The sequence below is a fragment of the Lepisosteus oculatus genome, chromosome 2, assembly GCF_040954835.1.
Source record: "Lepisosteus oculatus isolate fLepOcu1 chromosome 2, fLepOcu1.hap2, whole genome shotgun sequence".
Taxonomy (NCBI): domain Eukaryota; kingdom Metazoa; phylum Chordata; class Actinopteri; order Semionotiformes; family Lepisosteidae; genus Lepisosteus; species Lepisosteus oculatus.
The window spans coordinates 57,764,721-57,785,585 of NC_090697.1; the positions used below are offsets into that span (position 1 = coordinate 57,764,721).

The following is a 20,865-nucleotide window of genomic DNA, read 5'->3' on the forward strand; positions in this document are numbered from 1 at the left end:
CTTTAAGATACATTCAACTCAGGTCCTAACTACTGGCTCGTGGAATTTCACACATATAGGTGTTAACTGTGTCTTCCTGGCTAAATTCTACTTTGGGCTTATACAGCTTCCTCTTAATTAGTTGCTGTATCATCTCTTCAGTTCTCTAACTGATCTGTGACTGTAGCTGGCAAATACCTTCAGCTTCTTCTTCGTTAGGAAAATCCACCTGTTTTTGTTAAATTGCAAGCCATTTTTTTCAAATAAACTTACCCAATAAGAACAGCAGACCTGTTATCTTTAACAAATATTTACAGTACAGTAATCATTATATCAGAACTTTTTATAGCAATAACAAGCCAGAGCCCACTCTGTTTAAGTGCTTAGACACAGCAGGAAGCCTTGTTTATTGTATTCCTGAGGAGAAGGATAAAAATGGTTCTGACATCATTTTTGTTCTGTGTTCCTGCTCTAGGTTTGATTCCTTGTCCTCCCACCCTGAGCGCTGGGACTCAATGTTCTTTGTGGGAGGCCCTGTGTGGTCTATGGAGTGGTGTCCTTGCCCAGAAGGGGCGGCTGCTAGCCAGTATGCTGCCATATTTTGCAACAGGGATATGGATGAAAGACACCGTATAGTGGAAACCCACGCTGAGCCAGCACTACTGCAGATCTGGGAAGTGGGTGACCTGCAGCATGACACCTGGTTTGTGTTGTAGACACCACTAAGATTCGAAACTGGATTTTCTGTGTGGCAGTAACCCACTGTCATATATGTATATAAAGATCTAATGAATGGTACTAACAGATATAGTGCCTTTCAAAATAACACCCAGTCCAATAATTTAATCCAATGTTAAATGTCCATTTCTGCTAACTGGCCAATCAAGGTACATAATATACATGGAGTAGTTCAGGTGGGTAGCTGCGTCAGCATGCGTAGGCTGCAAAGGAACAAGTAATAGGTTTATTCCATGCTGAAAAAAAGAAGAAAGAGAACACAACGTTTCGGCCGTGGACACCTGAAGAAGGCTCCACGGCCGAAACGTTGTGTTCTCTTTCTTCTTTTTTTCAGCATGGAATAAACCTATTACTTGTTCCTTTGTAATATACATGAATATACCTTATGTGTAACTCAACAAAATGGAACAAAAAAGAATGAAAGCTTTTGTAAGGCACTGTATGTAATTTATAAATACTGTACAATTTCTTTTTGTTTTTGGAGTTTAATGCCAGTTTTGCTATACAGAAGGATACCATGTATTTTGCCTTCTCTTTCTGTTAACTGCTGCCCACCTTATATTATTTGTTTTTAAAGTGATTGTGAAAGACAGGTAAATTCTGCAACTGATGTTCTACACCTTGCATGTAATTCATGCAGCACTTCTATGTACATTTTAATATTTGTTTAATCGTTTAATGTTCTTTGATTGTAAGTACATAATTGTCCCTCCACTTTCATTTAGTAGATATTTGCTGTATCTATATGCACTCTAATTGTCATGCTGTATCATGGATGTGTTTTATGGATGTACTCCTTCATGTGGTACATAGTTTTCTTGCTCTTTACAGTTAGAAATGTGTTCATAAGTTGCCTCTGAGTTTGAATTGTTTAATGTCTGATGTACTAAAAAGACGCAAAGCTGTAAGTGGTTCAGTGGTTCACAACAGCACAAAGCTGTTAGTAGTTCAACGATGCTTAGAAATATATTCATGTGTACACATATTTGAAAACCCCAGGTACAGTAAACATGTTTCTTTTGTACCTTGCCTGGAAGAAGCTACCCAGTCATGTTGACAAAGTCATTAGCCTGGCTTACTAACAACCAAACGAGTTAGATGGGTTAAGTTGCCCCGTCTTGTTTGTAGCCTTTCTAATGTTCTGGTGTTCTTATATTTAACTGGTGTTATGTATCACAACCTTTGTAGTGTTCTTACTTTTTAATTTGTTTTTAGCCCCTCAACTAAACCCTCCTTTGCATATGGAATCGCTTTGGACAATGGCTGTATATGGGACATGAAGTGGTGCCCAAGTGGAACATGGGAGCTACCGTCAAGTATCAGAAAGGTATAAAATATACGTATTTTGGAACACATAAGTAGAAAATAGTATTCAAGTAGCTAAACCCCAGTTGCACAGCAGGAAAAAGATGACGAGAGAACAGTCCTTTTTCCCATAGAAATGTTCATTACACTAGTCCTGTGTAGATTAACGTAAGGAACAGTGTTTTCAATTTAAAAATAACAATATTTCATTTGTGTTATTTAATTCTGCAGGTTCCTCAAATGCCAAGGCTTGGGCTGCTGGCTGCAGCTTTTTCAAATGGAACAATTGCTGTGTTCAGTCTACCACACACAGAAGCCTTAGTTAACTACAGAAGAACTCAGTGTAAAGGTAGGACGCTTATAAACTTTACAATGAGTGCAGTTTCAACTTGTTTTCAGGGTGTCAGGTTAACATATACATAGAACCAGTAACTTGCCACATGTGCAAGACTGTTACTACAAAACATACTGCAGTATGACTGATACAGAATATATCTGTACAGTCTGTACTGTTGGAAAAAACTAAGAATAGTATATCATTACAAAGATGTGATGGAGTGGCCCGATACTGAATACTGTAACTAATTTAGGAGGTGGAAAAGCTGGACATCTGCAGCCTTTGATCTTCCTTTTCTGATTTTTTAAGAGAAGAGATTGAAAATACAGTATACCAGTGGAAGTTGTGAGCAACATACTTTTCACCTGTAACAAATTGTGTCCAATCAGTTATAAATATACCTAATAAATTTGCTCACATAATTGGTATTGGCAGTGTCATTTGCTATCTTATGTGTACGCACAATGAAATATTGTTGACATTGTAATAGTACAGATGTAGATGAGAATACAATGACTTTAGAGAAATCTGATGATAACTTTATTGGCCATATACAATTTCTTGTATTAGGAATTTGTCTATTCGCATACCCCAACTTGCTCACCATGAGACACACAGGCAGGGAGAGACGCTTGGGATCAGAGCACAGGGTCAGCCATTTATACAGCATCCCTGGAGCACTTGGGGTTAAAAACCTTGCCCAGGGGCCCAACAGAGTAGGATTCCTCTGCTAGCTGTGGGATTTAAACCAGCAAACTTCCAGCCACAAGCACAGATCCTTAGCCACAAAGCCACCTTTGCTTTGCCCTTTTAAAGACAATTTAGTGGTAGAAAATATAATTAACCTCTAAATACAATATAAAAGATTTCTTTATGCAATATTTCACAATCTGTCTATTGTAAGTCATGCCTGCAGTTTAACAGTCTTTTCAGCAGGGGGAATTATTTACCCTCAAATACTTAGAAGGAATATGCAGACTTTAAACACAGATCAAATTAAATTTTTGGCAAGGACATTAGCAGGGCATGTGTAAAACCATCTGTTTTATAATACATGTCCATTCTGCCTGGACAGTGAAAAAACTGCCAGAAATGTACTTAAAATTAATAAAGTGTATTAGCAGACACTAGATTACAAACTAATGGAACCCACGCAGTTTAACAATATGGTCTTTTTCAGCAAGATTAGATAAAATATTGGCCCTTAGTCCTTAGTATGCTCTGTTCTGTCCTGTTTCATGAAAGCTAGCTTAATATCACAAGAAAGTTTTATTAAATTCAATTTAAAAAGCTCATCCAAAAAGTGAATGACATTTGAAAACTGTTTTGAAGTAGGAGTTAGCCTTTGGTGTTAGAAGCACTTGAAGCCTCATCAACATGGCTGGGCAACCTGTTGCATACTCCTACAACCCTTTGTGTAAAGAACTGCTTTCTGTTTACAGTTTTGAATGCACTTTCACATAGTGTCCTCTAAATGGTTTTTCATTGTTCATTCTGAAGAAATACATAGGGTTTTGTCGATTCCATTGGCAAAATTCAAGACGTTTACAATACAATACATTAATGTTTACATTACCCTGTTATTGCAGGATATTTCTTTCAGCAAGGGGATATATCTGCTTGCTTTTCTTTTAACTGTTTCCAAAGCAGTGATTTTTTTTTCTTGTATTTAAGCAACCTAAATTGTACACAGTATTCTTAATGAATACTGATCTTGACAATTACGGCATCCAGACAGTGGCATAGAGTAGTGATAACTGCTTGTATTTCTAAGTGGAGGGTGGTGGGTTCAAATCCTGGAAAGATGCCTCAAGTAATGTACCTTATTTAAAGTGCCTCAGTTGAACTTGCTAGTGTATCCATCCTGTTGTTTAAGTGAAAAATCTTTAAAAAAACACAGAACTGTTGAGATCTGGGTCAGACCCCTCTCACACATTCTCCAGAGGTTTTTTATAATTTCATCTGAAATGCAGGGTTCTCTGTTAAAAAGTCATTTATTGTACTTATGGGCTTTCATTGGCCATCTCTAGGGCCATTTGTTTAAGCCAAAAAACAGAACCTGTTGCCTTTTCCCTTTTACATGCTGTCAAACAGCTAGCCTGTTTGGTAGTTTTTAAGCTAATTCATGCAGTAATCTCACCCAGCGGTTCCTGGAAAGACGCCAGGGTTTTGCCTTCAGCAATATGACTGGATAATTTGTTCCACACTCCCACAAACTTTTGAGAACAATGCTTCCTGTTCTCATATGTAAATTCATGTCAATCCAGTTTTAGTTTGTGACATCTGGTTCAGGTTTCACTGTTGATGCTGTACATGTACACTGTAATTTTCTATGAAGTCACATAAGAGCTGTATATATGGCTAATTTTCATATGAACACCATCCATTCCTCTTCATTTGCATAATATCAGTTTATCGGCTTATTTTCCTGAGTGAAATATATCTAGTTTTTGTACACCTGTTGAGGGATAGGATCATGTCCTTTATGGCTCATAACCCCAAGCAAAACTTTGCTTAATGAATGGAGAAGGTCTATCAGTCTTGTATAGAAAATTAGTCAAAGTAAACTCCAGGCCCATTTTTCATGTATTCTTTTATGCAGTCAAGACTAAATCTGTATTTGCATTTTCATTGTGGTAAAAGCGAGTTCCATTGTATACGGTATGAATGTTTTTTTCATACGTGTCTACTGTGTATATATATTGTATATGGATAAAGTACCTTTAGTAATGCACTGTCTACAACTAGGATGTTTAGGTTTATAGAAGAGGAATAGGGTAACCCTAAAACCTTTTTTTCCCTGGTGTTCAATGGCAAATTCCTTTACAAACACCATCCTTGAAGAGTCTGCAGACAAGTAAAGTAGATTTTCTAAGGTGTTTCACTTCTAAACTGATAACATCAGAAGTCAGATTGTATCTTATAACCTCACTTTCAAGCGGTTATGTACTTTCAGGTTTAGTGCATTCTACTCTGCAGAGTCTTATGCAGTCTGTCTTCATGTGATACCTGAAATAGTTTCTAAAATGAAACCTACCGCATGTTCTTTGGACCCTATTCCCACTTTCTCACTTTGGTAGAATTGTCCAATTTTCTGTCCCATTGTCACAGATATCATGAACTGTTCCCTCAGCTCTTAGATTTGCTTCTGTTAAAAAAGAAGAATGTAGACTCCATCCTGCCTTGTAATTATTGGCAGAGACCTAACTTTTTTAACATTTTGGCAAAGGTTCTAGAATAGGCTGTTGTCATTCAGTTAACAAAATCATTTATTTGCTGTTAAGCTGTTTAAACCGTTTCATTTGGGGTTTATATTGAAACAAAGCAGTGAAAAGACTATGTGGAGATTTTTTGTTCAGTTTTCCTCCTTGCTGGTTCTGTGAATTCATGTCTTCCTGGTTCTATGAATTGACTTTTATTAATCATACTACCATTTTTCTGAATAGATTAGAGAGGCTGTTGTGGAACTGCTTTGTCTGGTTTGGTTTTGTCATCTGGTGTCTCACAGGGCTCTCTTCTTAGTCCTTATCCTTTTAGAATCTATATGTTACTTTTAGGTCAGGTTCCTTATAGATATCACATTAGTTTTCATATCTATGCTGATGTTAACTACATTCATGTTACATCTTATCTCTGACAACCACAAAGCTAAAGCTGATTGACTCTCCTTTTCAACCCTGTACCTGTCAGAATCTGGGGGTTTTGGTACCTACTGAGTTATTCTATTCTTTTAGAATAAATATGTTCAAACCCACCTCCTGGTAAAATATTCTGGCGGCATCTGAGATGGTTGGGTTACAAAACTCCCTTTTCAGGTTGAGTTGGCATGCAATGTTGAGGACCCAGCTGTTAGAAACTTAACTAATACATACAGTGACTTACAATAGTATTCAGACCCTTTACATTTTTTCGAATGCTGCTGTATTATAAGTTACACTTAAACATCTTTTTGCAGACAGTATTTTTATTGCAGGGACTTTTAAAAACAAAATTGCTTATTTGCCAGCAAATATCTTAGAGAAAGTCAAAAGTACCAAGAAAGAAGCAGTTACCCACAAAGAACCATTTCAAAACCCATCCTGAATTTGCCAGACAACATGAGAGTGCTTTAGGAAAAGGTTTTGTGGTCCGATTGGACCAAGATAGAGCATCCTGGCCAAAATTCAAAGCACTATATGTAACACTGCCTATGCCTCAAAAAACACTATCCCTACTGTGAAGTATGGTGGTGGCAGCATCATGATGAGGGGGTGGTTCTCAATAGCAGGGACTGGGTATTATGTTAGAACAGAAGGAAAAATGGATGGAGCAAAGTAAAGGAAAATACTGCAAGGAAATTGTTTCAGTCTGCTATAAATATCCGAAGGTAAAAGATCTCAAGCACAGGGTCAAAGCAACATTGGAGCCCTCAAGAATATAAAGGTGAATGTCCTTGAGTGGCCTAATCAAAGTCTCGACCTCAACCCCATCGTCTGTGGCATGTTTTGAAAATTGCAGTCCACAACCTCTGTCCAGGAAACTTGAATAAGCTGGAGCAAATCTGTTAAAAGGACTGGGCGGACATCACTCTTAACCAGTGTGCAAAACTGGTACAATACCTACCCCAAAAAATTAAACTTGGTATTGTGGCAAGAGGTGGCTCTACCAAATGTTAATGCCCCTATGTTTCCATGGGGTCTGAATACTCATGCAAGCACTTTTTTTAAGGTATCTGCTGACAAAAAATTAATTTTGTCTTTAAAAAGTGTTCTGGTTGAACAGGGTCTGCATACTTTTTCAAAGCACCTTATAAGCATATCACTGTTGTTTTAGGTTCCTTGGACTGGCTTCCTTTTAGATTTCAGAATGCAATTTAGAATGCTGCTGCTCACCTTAATGGTTTGAATGGTTTGGCTACAACTGGTTTACTTTGGGATCTGTGTCTCCCTGTACGCCTATGTTATGTTCCAAAGTTTGGGAGATCTTGCTTTTTGTTCCTCCAAGATTTTGTTCCATAGTTATGCAGACTTTACAACTATGCTATATACTGTAAGCATTTTTATTATCCATTCACTGTGAGTCAGCATCTGATTTGATCGTTTTCAATGTTCACTGTTCACCCACTCTCTAGCCTGATTTACGTTAGCTGTAAAGTTTTTATTCAGCTACTTCTGAGGTTCAATGACAATCTGATGGGAAGAATAATGGTGCCCTATGATACAGGAGCTGCCAACTCCTGGAAATCAGCCACTCACACTGCCTTGCCTCTGTTATTAATGTTTGAATTAACCAAGAGTCTGTGACATCACCCAGACTGGAACATGTAAAAAACCAATTCTATTAGTACACATGGTAATTTGGTAAAGCTTATACCACCTAAAAGGGGTAAAAACACTTTTTTCGGACCAGGACAAATAAGTATGATAATTATATTCTTTGTGTTTTATACTTCGTGCCAGTTCCTTATAAAGTAGTTGCTGTTGTTTCATAAACACTTTCTAAGTACAAGGAATTTAAATTAATGTCAGTTTCATGAGATGGCTGTGTTTATGCATTACAAATAGCTTTAGACAAAGATAGCAATTGTAATATTACTTTTGTTTTTCTTTTTTAGCAGGGTAGTGGTTAGCAATTTAGTGTTACCATCATATTCGGATATTGAGTTGTCTAATTATATTTCTAGAAGACTCACCAGAATTGAATTGCTTTGAATTGTTTTTGACAGTGTGGGATATTGCTTCTCAGGTGTAAGATATTTTATAACCAAAAGTACCAATTAACCAAAAGCACAATTGTGGAGGGATTATTGTAATATATATTTAGTTTTTACATATATTGTATATTAATTGTATGGATGATCTTTTCTCGTTCCTACACATTTGACATCTCTGTCACCAGCTGTTTTAATGGGAAATGCTTCACAATGGCAGAAAAATTACTCATCAAGTGAAAATTGTTCACCATTATGAACAATTGTTTCATATGGGTTTGTTGGCTGGCAAACTCCAAAGTGGGTTCTTGCAGTAATGTTCAGTCCCAGTTTAGTATATCAATCTGCAGTAATGTCACTTAAGCCCACTGTAGTGTGAGATCCCAGTAGTACTGTGAAGTCAATGTTTCATTTACCCATGCTGTCCAAAACTACTGCTTCATCCCCTCAGGGGTGGAAGGAGTGTTCAAAGCATGATTTCCAGCCACTATGGCTGGAAATGGCACAATGGCTAGAAAACCCATCAGAGTTTTGAGATGGGTTCTCTAGTTTCTGTCCTGGCTTTTGAGCCTAGATGGCACATATGCAACGTGCCCTAGATTCTATTATCTGCAAGCAGCCAATAGTAAATTTGCCCTTTACATTTTGTTAGTCTCCAGTATTATGCAACTATTGTTACACTGATTGATGTGTTTCATGTTCTGTGTTCACTGCAGTCACTGATCCTAAACAGACATTATTTCTCATGTGTGCGTTTCCTGGGGAGGCTGGTAATTAATTATTGTTGGAGGAAGGAATAAAAATCTTATCCTTGAGTTGATTGTCTTCACATCAAAGATTTTTATTTTTCAGAATACAAAATATCTATTATTAGTGTGGCTTTCTATAGAAAGGTGGCAGTGCAGGTTTTATACATGCCTCTCACAAATTGCCATTACTGATTTTTAAATCATAGATTGCTTTCCCATGAAAGGATGGTTTTGTGTTTCTTGTGAGTTTTTTCACTAAAGTCACATCTTTCTGTGGTGAACTTATTATGTTTTTGTGTGTAAGTTGTTACCATCAAGATATCACTTGTTCAGTAGGGGAGCAGAGATATAAATGATACTCCATTGCAATTCCTTACTTGCAAATTGGAGTCACATGTTACACACTCCTTGCTTTAATGCTGTGACAAGTAATTATTGAGTTTGTCATGTTACACGTTTAATAATTTTCTGTTACTAAATGTGAAATGGAATGGTGTCAATGCTGCAGGACGTTCTTGTTTTTTGCATACACGTGTTTGATGAATATTTTGTTGTTACAATAATCATTGATCGCGATGGTTTACTATGGCTCTAATTAACATGCTTTGTGTTTTGCAAACCAAAACTGAAAATGTTCTATTCATCATTAAAATAAAACTATTTTATTAATCCATTTTTAAAAACATGCAGATACATTGTCATACATTATGACCTTTTCCTTAAGGGGTGTGTAAGTGCAGAAGAAGGCACTGAATGTCTTTTCTTAAGACATTTTGACATCTGAGGTAATCATGACATTCTAAACCTTGCATTGTAGTAAACAAGAGCCTTATCGTAAATCAGGGGGTAAGCCCCTGTCCAGCAGGTCTTATAGTTAACCATTAAACCATGACATTCTGAAGAACTGATACAATTTAACTGTGATTATGTAAACATCTGATTTAACATTTTGCATCATTTGGAAAGTCCGTGGGAAAAAATGTAGAATGTCCCAAAGTACAAGAAATCCCTTTGATCATTGCTTAGAAGTATTTATCTATAAAAAACAGTTCACTTAAGATGATCTGTAAGATTATCAACTAGGGCTCTCTAGGACCAGTGTTAGAGACCCCTGTTGTAAAGGCAATAGATCAATTACCACATTTTAATTGGTTTATGTCCATTATAAGTGACATGTCTCCGTAAAGCCTGTTAAAGGGGAAATTTGAAAATAGTGATTATTTTTTCACTTTAACCGCTCTCAATTTTAAACCTCATTATACTGCAGTAACTGCTCATGAGTTTTCTCTAGGTTAATATCTAGACATTTATTTCAAAACTCAAATTTTCAAATAGTCAAATGTTTGTCAGGTTGAAGACATTTGCATTTTTAAATGAGCAGGTTTAAGAAATGTTGTTGGAATCATAATGTTTGCAACACAAATACGCCATTACTGTTCTCTAGCTCAGTACTAGCTTAGTGCTTGCCTTGGGTTCAAATTGTTCAGTTCAGGAGCTTATCCATAAGATAATTGTCCAAGTCTTGTGATTGAATACTGATTTTGTACTTGGATTCCTAGTTGTAGCTCTATGTATACTTGTAATGTATTTTTACTTTCTTAACCAAGTGTTTGAAAAAGATATCTCATACTTTAGTTCACTTGGTGGAATTTTTGGGTACAAAAGAAAATAGGCCAGAGTGGCACAGTGGGGTGTCTTCTATCTGGAGTTGGTATGTTCTCCCTGCGTTCGTATTTTCCTCCCCCAGTCCAGAGGCATACTGGTAGGTTATTTGGCTTCTAGGGAATATTGGCCCTGATGTGAGTGTGTGCGTGTTTGTGTCTCTGTGTGTTCCTATCCAGGGTGTATCCTGACTTGTGCCCTTTGCTTTGCCAGGACAGGCTCTGGCTCTCCCACAGTACTGGAGAAAACATTTAGAACATGGAAGGATGGAAGAAAATAGCCTAAAATGTAATTTTAGAAGGTTTGCCACACGTCCATAGCTGTCTCACTTGCTGGTCCTTTGCCGAGCCATTGACTCTTAGATCCTCAGCTGTCCAACTCCTATGACTCTTAATGCTTTTGCCCTTACTCTCGATCTGTGTCCTCTGGCACATCGTTAAGGTTGTCAGTACATGAGAGGAAGATTGTTAAATAGCATTGTGCTTTATAATTCCAGTCTTTGTTTCCAGAAAATGTATATAATTGTATGACCCCATTAGATTCAGCCTTAAATGAAAGTAGTTATTCTTTTCTCACACTGACTTACTGGAAATCAATAACTGGCAAAGAAGAAAACAAAAGTGTGACATGTTGTTGTTGTTGTTACTATAACACATAGGGAATCCTGCAGTATGATTCTGATTATTTTCAGTGAAGCTTTTCATCAGACAATAAAGAAGCAGACGGCCTTCAGTTGTTGGAAAATGCTATTACACTGCCCTTTTTGAAACTGAATTGAAATACTTTATCCCCATTCTTCAGGATCCCGGTCTTTAAATACCCCGTAATTCACTGTCAGGTGCTGTTGCACTGTTATTAGAAAGCTGTGTTTGTTGTGTGAGATAAGAAGGATTCAGAGAGGTTAATTAATGTTAAGGATCTTTATTTTCAAATTACCATGCAGTTTTCTCTCATGGGATTTGTGTGTATTTTCAGGGAACCATTTAGCCTCTGGTATTGTTTTTTTTAGTCACTGTTTCTAACAAAAAGCCACACCATGGCAAAATTTGGTTAGAATGATCATTTTTTTCTTACAAAATATAATTTTACACTTGTTTGAATAAATAATATTCTAAAGTTAATGTTAAAAAGGAACTTGGCAATCAATGTGACCGTGGGTAACTGTTGTTATGTTAGGTTATATTCTGTAATCTTGTGTATTTCAGGTTGCTTTTGTGATTTGATTGTAACACTGTTTTTTTTCTTTAATTCTCTTATCTATAAACACCTGAAATTTAACATTCTGAAGTTTGAAATGTGTATAAAGAAGCAAATGTTTTACTAAAAGTTTTATTCCCACCACATGTGAACAAAATTAATTCTTGAATTAACTATATTTCATGAATGTTTTCTCTAATCTTAAGTTGAGCTTCTTTGCTACTGCATTTCTTTTATCCTGGACAAAGATGATCATCACAGCAAATGAATTCATTCCACTGCCTCATTCGTGTGCATTACACAGTTGATTTTCCCAGATATAGCTTGATTTCAGCCTTTTAAAAAGCACCATGCTGGCTCGTGCCAATTTGTCAATGAGCTCTGCTTTTTATCATTTTTTAAAATTATATTTTTATCCTCTTTAGAGATGTACTGCTTGCTTTGCAGTCATAGTGCTTGTTGTTTTCACATCTTTATGAAGGCTTTACCATATACCCCACACACATAGTATGGCTGTGATTTGAATACACTATAATGAAAGATGTCAGTTACGGTTCACAGTTCTACACAGCGATTAAAATATGCTGGACTAATTCCAAGATGGAGCTGATCACTGAAGTGTAGCCCCCTCCACCCATCAAACGTATGCAAGACTGGGTGACAATGGTGACCTAACTCTTGAAAAATGTCCTTGCAAAGAGAGGGCATAAGACAACAGAAAGATACAGGGAAAACAACACTGAAGATACAGGGAAAGTTGAAACTGGTTGAAAGTTGGACCCAGATGCAGGAATGATAACATGAAGGACTCCTGCAGATCCTCTCCATCATTTATTCATTTGTTCAAACAAGTTTTTATTTTAAGAATAATCACGGCATGGTGGCACAGTGGTTAGCATTGCTGCCTAGAGCACTGGAGCCCTGGGCTCAATTTCAGACCTAGGATGCTGTCAGTGAGGTGTTTGTATGTTCTTCCTGTGCTCACATGGCCCTCCTCCAGGTGTTTGTTACCTCCCAGAGGCTGTAGATGCAATAGTAGGTTAATTGGCTCCTGGAAGAATTGGCCCTGGTGTGTGTCTTTATCTGTCCTGCGATGGACTGGCATCCCCTCCAGGGTGTACCTTTCCTTGTGCCCCACTGCCTTGTGCCGGGATAGGCTCTAGCTCCTGCATGACCCTGAATTGGATGAAGTACAATGGATGTATGGATCATCATCAGATTAGCCTGAAGTTCACAATGCAGTCACTCTAACATAAATAGTGGATATTAATATGCAAAGTAGCTCTAATATGCTTGAATCAGAATAACTGATAAAACTGCTAATATTAGTAGGTTGTGTAATTGAAAAAAAATGTTGAAGTCACCTTTTATGTTGGCTACAAAATGTGACTTTTGTTAAAATATTAAAAGGTCAAGCAAGAAATCCTTAGAATTAAAGAAAATCTTCTAGAGTCTTTAATCTCCCTGTTCTGGCTGCCAAAGAGTTAAACAACATAGCAGCACCTCCACCCTCTCTATCATGGTCCCAGTCTGTCTTGCTCAGATAATTATAAATAGCCTATTTTGTGTGTATGAGAGTGCATGTGTATGTGTAAAAACCCCGCTTTTCCTTGCTCAATGGAGATAATTTACTAGCTCGTTTCCATCAGACAAGGATCTATAATTGAAATGACAAAAAAGATGCATCGCTACGCAGTTGTTAGTGTCTGAAGCTATGAATTTCAGCCTAGTACCTGACACCTTGTCCCCAGGGGCTGTCAGTCAGAAAGGGCTTAGTCAGCCCATCGAATGGGTTTACATTTCAGGCTGTCTCCTATGTGTCTTGAGGTAGTGGACATGCGTTGTAATACTGTTATCGACCAGATTACTGCAGAGAGTACGTCAGGAGGGTGAGAGATCAAGTAGAAGCTCTTAGCAGGATATGCAATAGCTGTTCTTCTATGCAATATTATATCTTTAATTGTGTACGGATTACTATAGCAAATAGAAACTCAAGAGATGAGTGATTGTTAGAGATGTGCAGACAGCAGATCATTTACTAATTTCATTATGTACTTGCCTAATATATCTGACTAGAATAACTAATGCAAAAGGTTGAATACCTATTAGATACCCTAAAAATGAAATATCATTCCTTGCATCTTAGTTTCCTCTATTGTTTCCAAGGAATGGTGAATGTAGGGTGTAATAACCAAAGGGTTCTCTCCCTTTTTGCAAGATAGTCTTTTTTATAGAGGTTTGGTGGGTGACTCATTTGTGAGTCATTCAGAATTACCTTTTTAATACAAAAAGCACTCACATAGCATTTTAATTTGAGCTGTACTCTAAGCTGTCTTGATAAAACCAACAGATGGCTAGAGATTATTTTTTTGATAAAACATGAATACGCATTAGAGTGCAGGATAGATGTGTAAAAGCAGGTTAAGTTTATTTTTGTGCAGGCTTCATATTGTTCTCTGCCTCTTTTGGGTTTCAGGCATTTTTATTAAAAGCATTGTATGTAAATGTAAGTGAATCATTTTTTTTTCTATTTTCACCCCTTGGGGTTCAGCCAATACTTAAATAAGAAGAATTACCTTGTCTCTACATATGCTTAAATTCTGGGTGTTTTGTTGGAAAATTAACATAATTTATACAGTATTTACCTATATGTTGCAAACCAGTGTTGCTATTGTAACCTTGAGCAAAGTACTAACACTGATTGCTTCATCAAAATGTCCGGCTGTATAAATGGATCCAAATGTAAGTCACTTGGGGTCGAAGCCTCGGCCAAAGAAGTTAGAGATAAAAATAAAAATGTGCCATAGTGAACAAAATAAAACTGTAAATAAAGAATTATTAATATCAATCTGTTTTCTCTTAGGAGCTGTAAGCCAGGCTCCAATGATATGCCAGGTGAGTCATTTATTTTATTAAGAAAACATTCAACCAACATTTCTGTGCAGTTTCCATGTTTATTTTTCATTTCAGGCTTTTCAGTGTGGCTTTATTTGGTTCTTATTTTTCTGCCAGTTCAGTGCATTTCACTGGTATAGTACTCTAAAGGAAACATAAACAGCTTGCTGCTCTTAAGTTGTTGTGTACACAATTAGTTTATTTTTTTTCTATCTTTTTTAAGTATTTTTGCTGGAAAGCATATAACCTATGTGTGGGAACAAGTAATAGGTTTATTCCATGCTGAAAAAAAGAAGAAAGAGAACGTTTTGGCCGTGGAGCCTTCTTCAGGTGTGCCTATGTGGCACACCTATGTGCCTTCTTCAGGTTAACCTATGTGTGCACCTCTTATACCTTTATGTATACCTTGAACTCTTTCACTAGTCGTGTTTAAAGTTATCTGTTAGACTCTTTGAAAGATTTGTTAGTCAGACTTATTCTTGGTTAGTTTTCCATCCCACATTGTCCACCTAGTCCATCTTATCCTTTACTCTGCTGTTCACTGGGTCTTTTCTTTATGTTTCTCATGCTACACCATTACTTCAGTCTCTCCTGTGGTTCCCTGTTTTAGCATTCATTCAATCCATAGTTCTTGCCTATCTCTGTCTCTACCAGTCTGTTTCCATCTGTCCCCAGTCACTTGTAAAGTTACTTATTTCTCCCTATATCCCTTCCTGCTCTCTGCTCCCTCTTACTTACAGTATCTTCCAGACTTTTTGTACCTGCTCTTCACTCTTCCACTTCTAGAACTTTCTGCACTCATTCACCACTCTTCAGTGGTAGAATGAACTGCCCACAGAAATCAGTACTGCTGACTGATCACCATTCAGCATTCATTCAACGAGACTCATTGTTAGAGAGCCCTTGTGATCTGTCAGCTACACATCCTTAGTCATTTTTACCATATTGCACTAACAATATTAATATTTTAAACCAGAAACGGTTGCTAATTGCACTTACTATAAACAAGCTATGTGAATCTACATGATGTTTACACTACTGCACTGTATCCACACTGTCTGTATACTGTTTTAGTTTCTACTGTTTGTGTGCCATTTTATTAACTTAGTTGACCTTTTTCTGCAGTTATGTCTTGTCCTTAATTTTGATAGAAGTATTCTATATTGTTGAATTCCCTGGATAAGGATGCATTTTACACAAATTAATGTTTTTGTTAATATATCCATTCAAACTACATTGTTGAAATATATTTAAAAGTTATAGCTGCAAATAATTTTGTTATAGCTGCAGTGCACTAGATTTGTTTTTACTAAGAAAGGGTCACATATACTGTACATAAACTTCTTAGATAAAATGTAGTCTGTCGGATTTGCATGAAAAAATGTATTTCGTTGTTCCATGCGATACACAAGCTTTATCTAATAGACTAATAGTTTAACTATCTGCATTTTAACTGGGTAAATTATATACAGTACGTTTTAAGACTAGAATAAAAAAAGTAAATTGAAAAATTATACACATTTATTTAGTTCTCATAGCTTATTTTAACTACATTTTAAAGGTAAATTGAGTGAGGTAAATCCATTGTTTTTGCTGTCTCTGCAGGTGCAGTGTGCTGCTGTTTTGAAGGTGGGGTCCATACATGCCAGCAGTAATTCACACTGTGGTCAGTGTTTCTGCCTGGACTGGCTGCCAATGAAACCCCATAATATCTTGGCGGCTGGCTTCTATGATGGTATGTATTTCTCTTTAAAACACATTTTTGGTTAAGAATACTTCCTAAATTAAGTAACTGAACAAATACCTTACATTTAAGAAAGACATTTTCAATAAGCTTATCATTTACAAATTCAGAAGAGTGTTAAACACACACGTTTGTGGTTCTAGAAAGGGGTGTTCATGAGTAAAAATGAGCATTTTCGGTAAACAAAAGCTTCCCAGGGCTCTAAGATGTCTCATGTTACGGAAGACAAGAGATAAAATAGCTTTGGACAGCAGTAAGAGCTCAATGATTTGTTATTTTGTTTTGATCCCATGATGCATTGAGTTCAAGGATAAATAACCCCAGATAAACTGTAGTGAAAGTCAGTGTAAGAGGGCTTAACAGCTTTGCACTCTTTTGTTAATAGTACAAGAGTTTCAGTTTAATTATAACCTACCCTCTCTTGCTCATGGTTATCATATTTTTAAACTTTCAGTGTTGTTAAAACATATTTATTCTTAATTTAAATATGTTAGAACTTTATTCATTACTTCTCATGCTTACCATGTTGCCTGATGCACAGGTATCTTTTATTATTGGTAGCAATACCATCACAATGAGTGAATTAGTAAGGCGGTGTTTTGACATATATTAAACTTAAAATGTACTACTTGATCTTCTGGGGCCATTTTTGAATCACTTGGTGAAAGTAGTACAGTTACCTGGAGGTACAACATAAAACCAATTAAGGGTCATTTAAAGTCCACATTGTTTAATTAAGTAATTGCTACAATTTCACCTAGATTTTGTTTTAAATTTATACATTTCAAGCTCCCACCTATACCAATCAAATACTCAGAAATCTCAGAAATCATGCACTCAGTTATGAAGTCCACAGAATAATTTATGTTATATTTATGTTCAAAATTCACTTATGGTCTCAGCAGTGGCGTTCCAGTCTTTTCTTCTACACTTTAGTACAAGCTAGATTCTCCTAGAATTCTCCTATTACAATGTAAAGGTGTGTTTTTGTGATATCACATAATTTGTGATTTCTGTTGTTGTATTAGACCCTCATGCAAGAAAGGTTTCTGTCACTTTCAGGTTAGATTTATTGCAACTCTTTGGCTGTAAATGCAGTTCCATCGTGACAAATTTAAACATCAGAATGAATCTCTGTGCCTCATTAGAAACAGGAATTCACCATAAGGAAAATAATTTGTTCTTTTCAAAAAAGGGGCATTACATAAAACATGCCTTATTAAGAAAATGTTTTTGAAAACTTTTTTATTAGAATTAGCTGCTCAGTTTTAGGGCCATCTTATTTGACATATTATCAGTTGAAAATATTTTTGAAAAAAACTTCCATAGAATCAAATTTTACTTGGAACTTGAGAACTTAATTCAGACAGTATATATAATATAGCAAACATTTTGATCATATTTGTAAAGATTAAATTCAGAGATTATTTAAATATGGTTTGTACCATTAACAAAATAAATGTTTTCTTTAATAAGGCCTTTACTGCAGAAGAATACTTTTGTTAACCTCTCACACAAAGTTACCATATGCCTCCAACTGTTGGCTTTTTTGATTCTGTGTTGACCCCAGATTCTTGATTTGATCATTTTCTTTGCATTTTGTCTTCTTACGTTAAGGTTCTGTGGCCTTTTGGAATCTGGCTACTAAATCCCTGCTGCAGAGAGTGCGTGTGGGGAATGACCGTCTCACTCTGTATCCCTACCACTGTTTTATAGCACATGATCATGCTGTGCGTGCAGTCAACTGGTGTAAGGTCAGCAGGTAAGAAAATGTAGACGGTACAGTTGATACATACAGCTCAGTGCTCTTTGATTATTTCTAGTAAGTAGGTGTACTTTTTAGTACTTTTTATTGAGCAACCATAAATTAATTTCACCTGCTAATGGTTTTTATTTTTACAAATGGGTGCCGATATTTGTTTGAATTTCCTGAAATCACTACCAGTAGGTTACAGTATGGTATACAGTAATGCTTTTTGTTTAATTACATATGATCTGCCATGAGGCCACAAAATACACTCTTTGGCTTTAACTTTCCTTAAAACCCAGCTAGTGCCAAGAATGACCATTTGACAGCCACACTTACGCCACTCTTTGAAATGGCTGTCATTGGTGAACAGAGGATGCACATCCTGTGCTCAGTAATTTGTGCCCGAAGAATATGCAAAGTGACCACTTTAAAAATAAGACTGGGAAGTGGAGTAGCTGCAACTGGTTAATAATGCACACATTAATTAGTTTTAAAATGGCTATACTCAGTATAGGGAATTTTTGGAAAAAAAATAAACGTCTTATTTCAACAACTTTCCACAACAAATAATTGTGCTTTGACATTCTTGAACAATCCTATTTCAATTTGAATATGATAAAGAAATGCATGTATGTATAAAACATAATTTTACAAAGTCTCTTAGGATTCCAGTCTATTAGTAATCGTCATGTGGAAAAAAAATATTTCACAGTTATTTGTACTCATGAATGTGCATTTTATTATGTTCCTTTTGAGTGGAATAGCACATTACCATTCCAATCATATTGTGCCTTACCTCCTTAATCCAATATTGCCCTCAACCATAAAAATCATTGACCTTCCACAAGATATCAGCATGCGTTCTGCATGTTTCCAGCTGATGACATTAGAAAAGCTCATTTAGAAAATGGCACCTAATGCCACAAGCAGTGGGACGTGAAACAGTGTTGTTTCTTTTCAAGTCTTCCAGTTCGAGTTTCTGCAAAGTACATGTCTAACAGAGAATGCAAAAACAATATTCAGCTTAAACATTTTGGGGAAATCAATGCAGAGGGGTGAAAAACAGCAGACGGCTGATCAACAAGCATAAAAACTAAATTAAGATTTTTTGGAGCTCGGATGATGTCATGTAAAACTCTTTGCTAGTGAGAACGTCGTCACCTTAACATTTTAGTAGATGCATTATTGAAATGTCAAAATATGACACTGTGTGGGATTTTTTTATGGCCATTCAGCCTGAAGGAAAACCAAGGACAGTTAATGAATCTGAAGGCCCACGTCCTTTGATAATAGCTTTCTCTGTTTTGGTTTACGGGAGAAAATGATTTTTTTTTTCAAATAAAAAAATGGATGTTTTGCTCTATATCTTACATTTTTTGTTTTGTTTTTAAGATTTCTATCTTCTTGATTCTTTTTTTTTTTTCAAAAGAAAGCAACATGGAAAGATACCTAGGCTATATTTGTCAGAATGCTGGTATATTATTATTCTATTGCTGCCAAGTGTAAATTGCACTTATGCGTCTAGTACTATTACACACACTCTTCCCAATATTAATGCTAATAACTTGAATAAGAATAATGTAATTCTGCAAAGTACTTTTTTAGAAACAGAACCAGATCTAGATCTATAGTAAAACATCTAAGTTCTATACAGTGACATAACTATAGTTATGTTTTTAATTCTTATGGCTTATGTTAGAAGTTTTTAGTTCAACTGTTTATTTAGATTCCAACAAAGATATTGTTTGTTTTTCGTAACCCACTACCTTCTCGTCTGAAGAAACACAGCGCATTCTTCTCAGTCTCTTCAAATGTGTCAGGTGTAAAGAGGTTGCACACAATTGGCTGAGCGCCTCCAAAGGCAGGTCTGGGATTAGTCCACCAGGGCTCTCGACTCCCAACAGCGCAGTGACCTCTGTGCACCTGCAGCCTCCTGGGCGCTGGCAGGCTTGGGATTCTGTGTGTGAGGACAGGCCTCTTGTACGTGGCTGCATGGCCTGTGACTTTTTAGCTCGAGGATGGGTGGCTCAGAGGATATCTACCTGTACACCTCTTCATTTTGCATTCGATTTACACTCGATTGGCTATTAAAAAAATGGATACATTTTCTGACAAATTATCACAAAAAAATATCTACAAAAACTTTCCAGGACTATGTGATAACCTTGCAATCTTATCATTTTTTATTAAAAATATACACTTTAAAGGTTTGTGCTTTTACCTACTTTGGTAGAACAAAAAAGTATTTCTAACTACATTACAATCAACACTATAAACTGCTATACTGACTACATAGCATTTAAAATATAGTAGAATTGGGGAAACGGAAACATTAAGGGTATTAAACCATAGTGTGATGCCAAACTGTAGAGCAACAAAAAACCTTGGCTTGGGTTTCAAAATTAAATTCTTCTGTAGTTGAAAAATGTTTTAAGCATGTACTGCACCTTAGATTAAAGCATAATTCCACACATTAGCAGTTTAATTATATGCAGTCAGCTCTTTTGGGTTTGGTTAATTGTTATTATATTTTTCATGAGATATTACTAGATTTCACTCTTTTACATATAGGTACAGTCCTAGTGGACAAAGATCAAGATTCAGATAGCATATAACTAGTGACAGTAAATTGGATTTTGTGGATGAAAGATGTGGTTTAACTTAGTTCTGAATTAACTGTAAAATTTTGTTCAATGCTCAGGTTTGCCAGGGTTTGCAATGAATACTTGTTTTAACGGATACTGTCTGTTTAGATATTATTACTGCGGGAGAAAAAAACTATCCAGATCATTGGCAAGGCTAATGTAGATTTATTATCAG

At 36.3% G+C, this 20,865-nt stretch overlaps 1 protein-coding gene across 1 annotated transcript in view; it reads left to right on the forward strand.

The window, feature by feature from the left end:
* gtf3c2 (general transcription factor IIIC, polypeptide 2, beta) overlaps positions 1 to 20,865 on the forward strand; it is a 45,690-nt gene that overhangs the window by 10,960 nt on the left and 13,865 nt on the right. The window contains exons 8-13 of the mRNA XM_006625753.3: positions 455 to 682; positions 1,933 to 2,044; positions 2,254 to 2,371; positions 14,520 to 14,551; positions 16,157 to 16,286; positions 17,913 to 18,057. Coding sequence (XP_006625816.1) covers positions 455 to 682; positions 1,933 to 2,044; positions 2,254 to 2,371; positions 14,520 to 14,551; positions 16,157 to 16,286; positions 17,913 to 18,057 — 765 coding nt within the window. The remainder of the gene's footprint in view (positions 1 to 454; positions 683 to 1,932; positions 2,045 to 2,253; positions 2,372 to 14,519; positions 14,552 to 16,156; positions 16,287 to 17,912; positions 18,058 to 20,865) is intronic.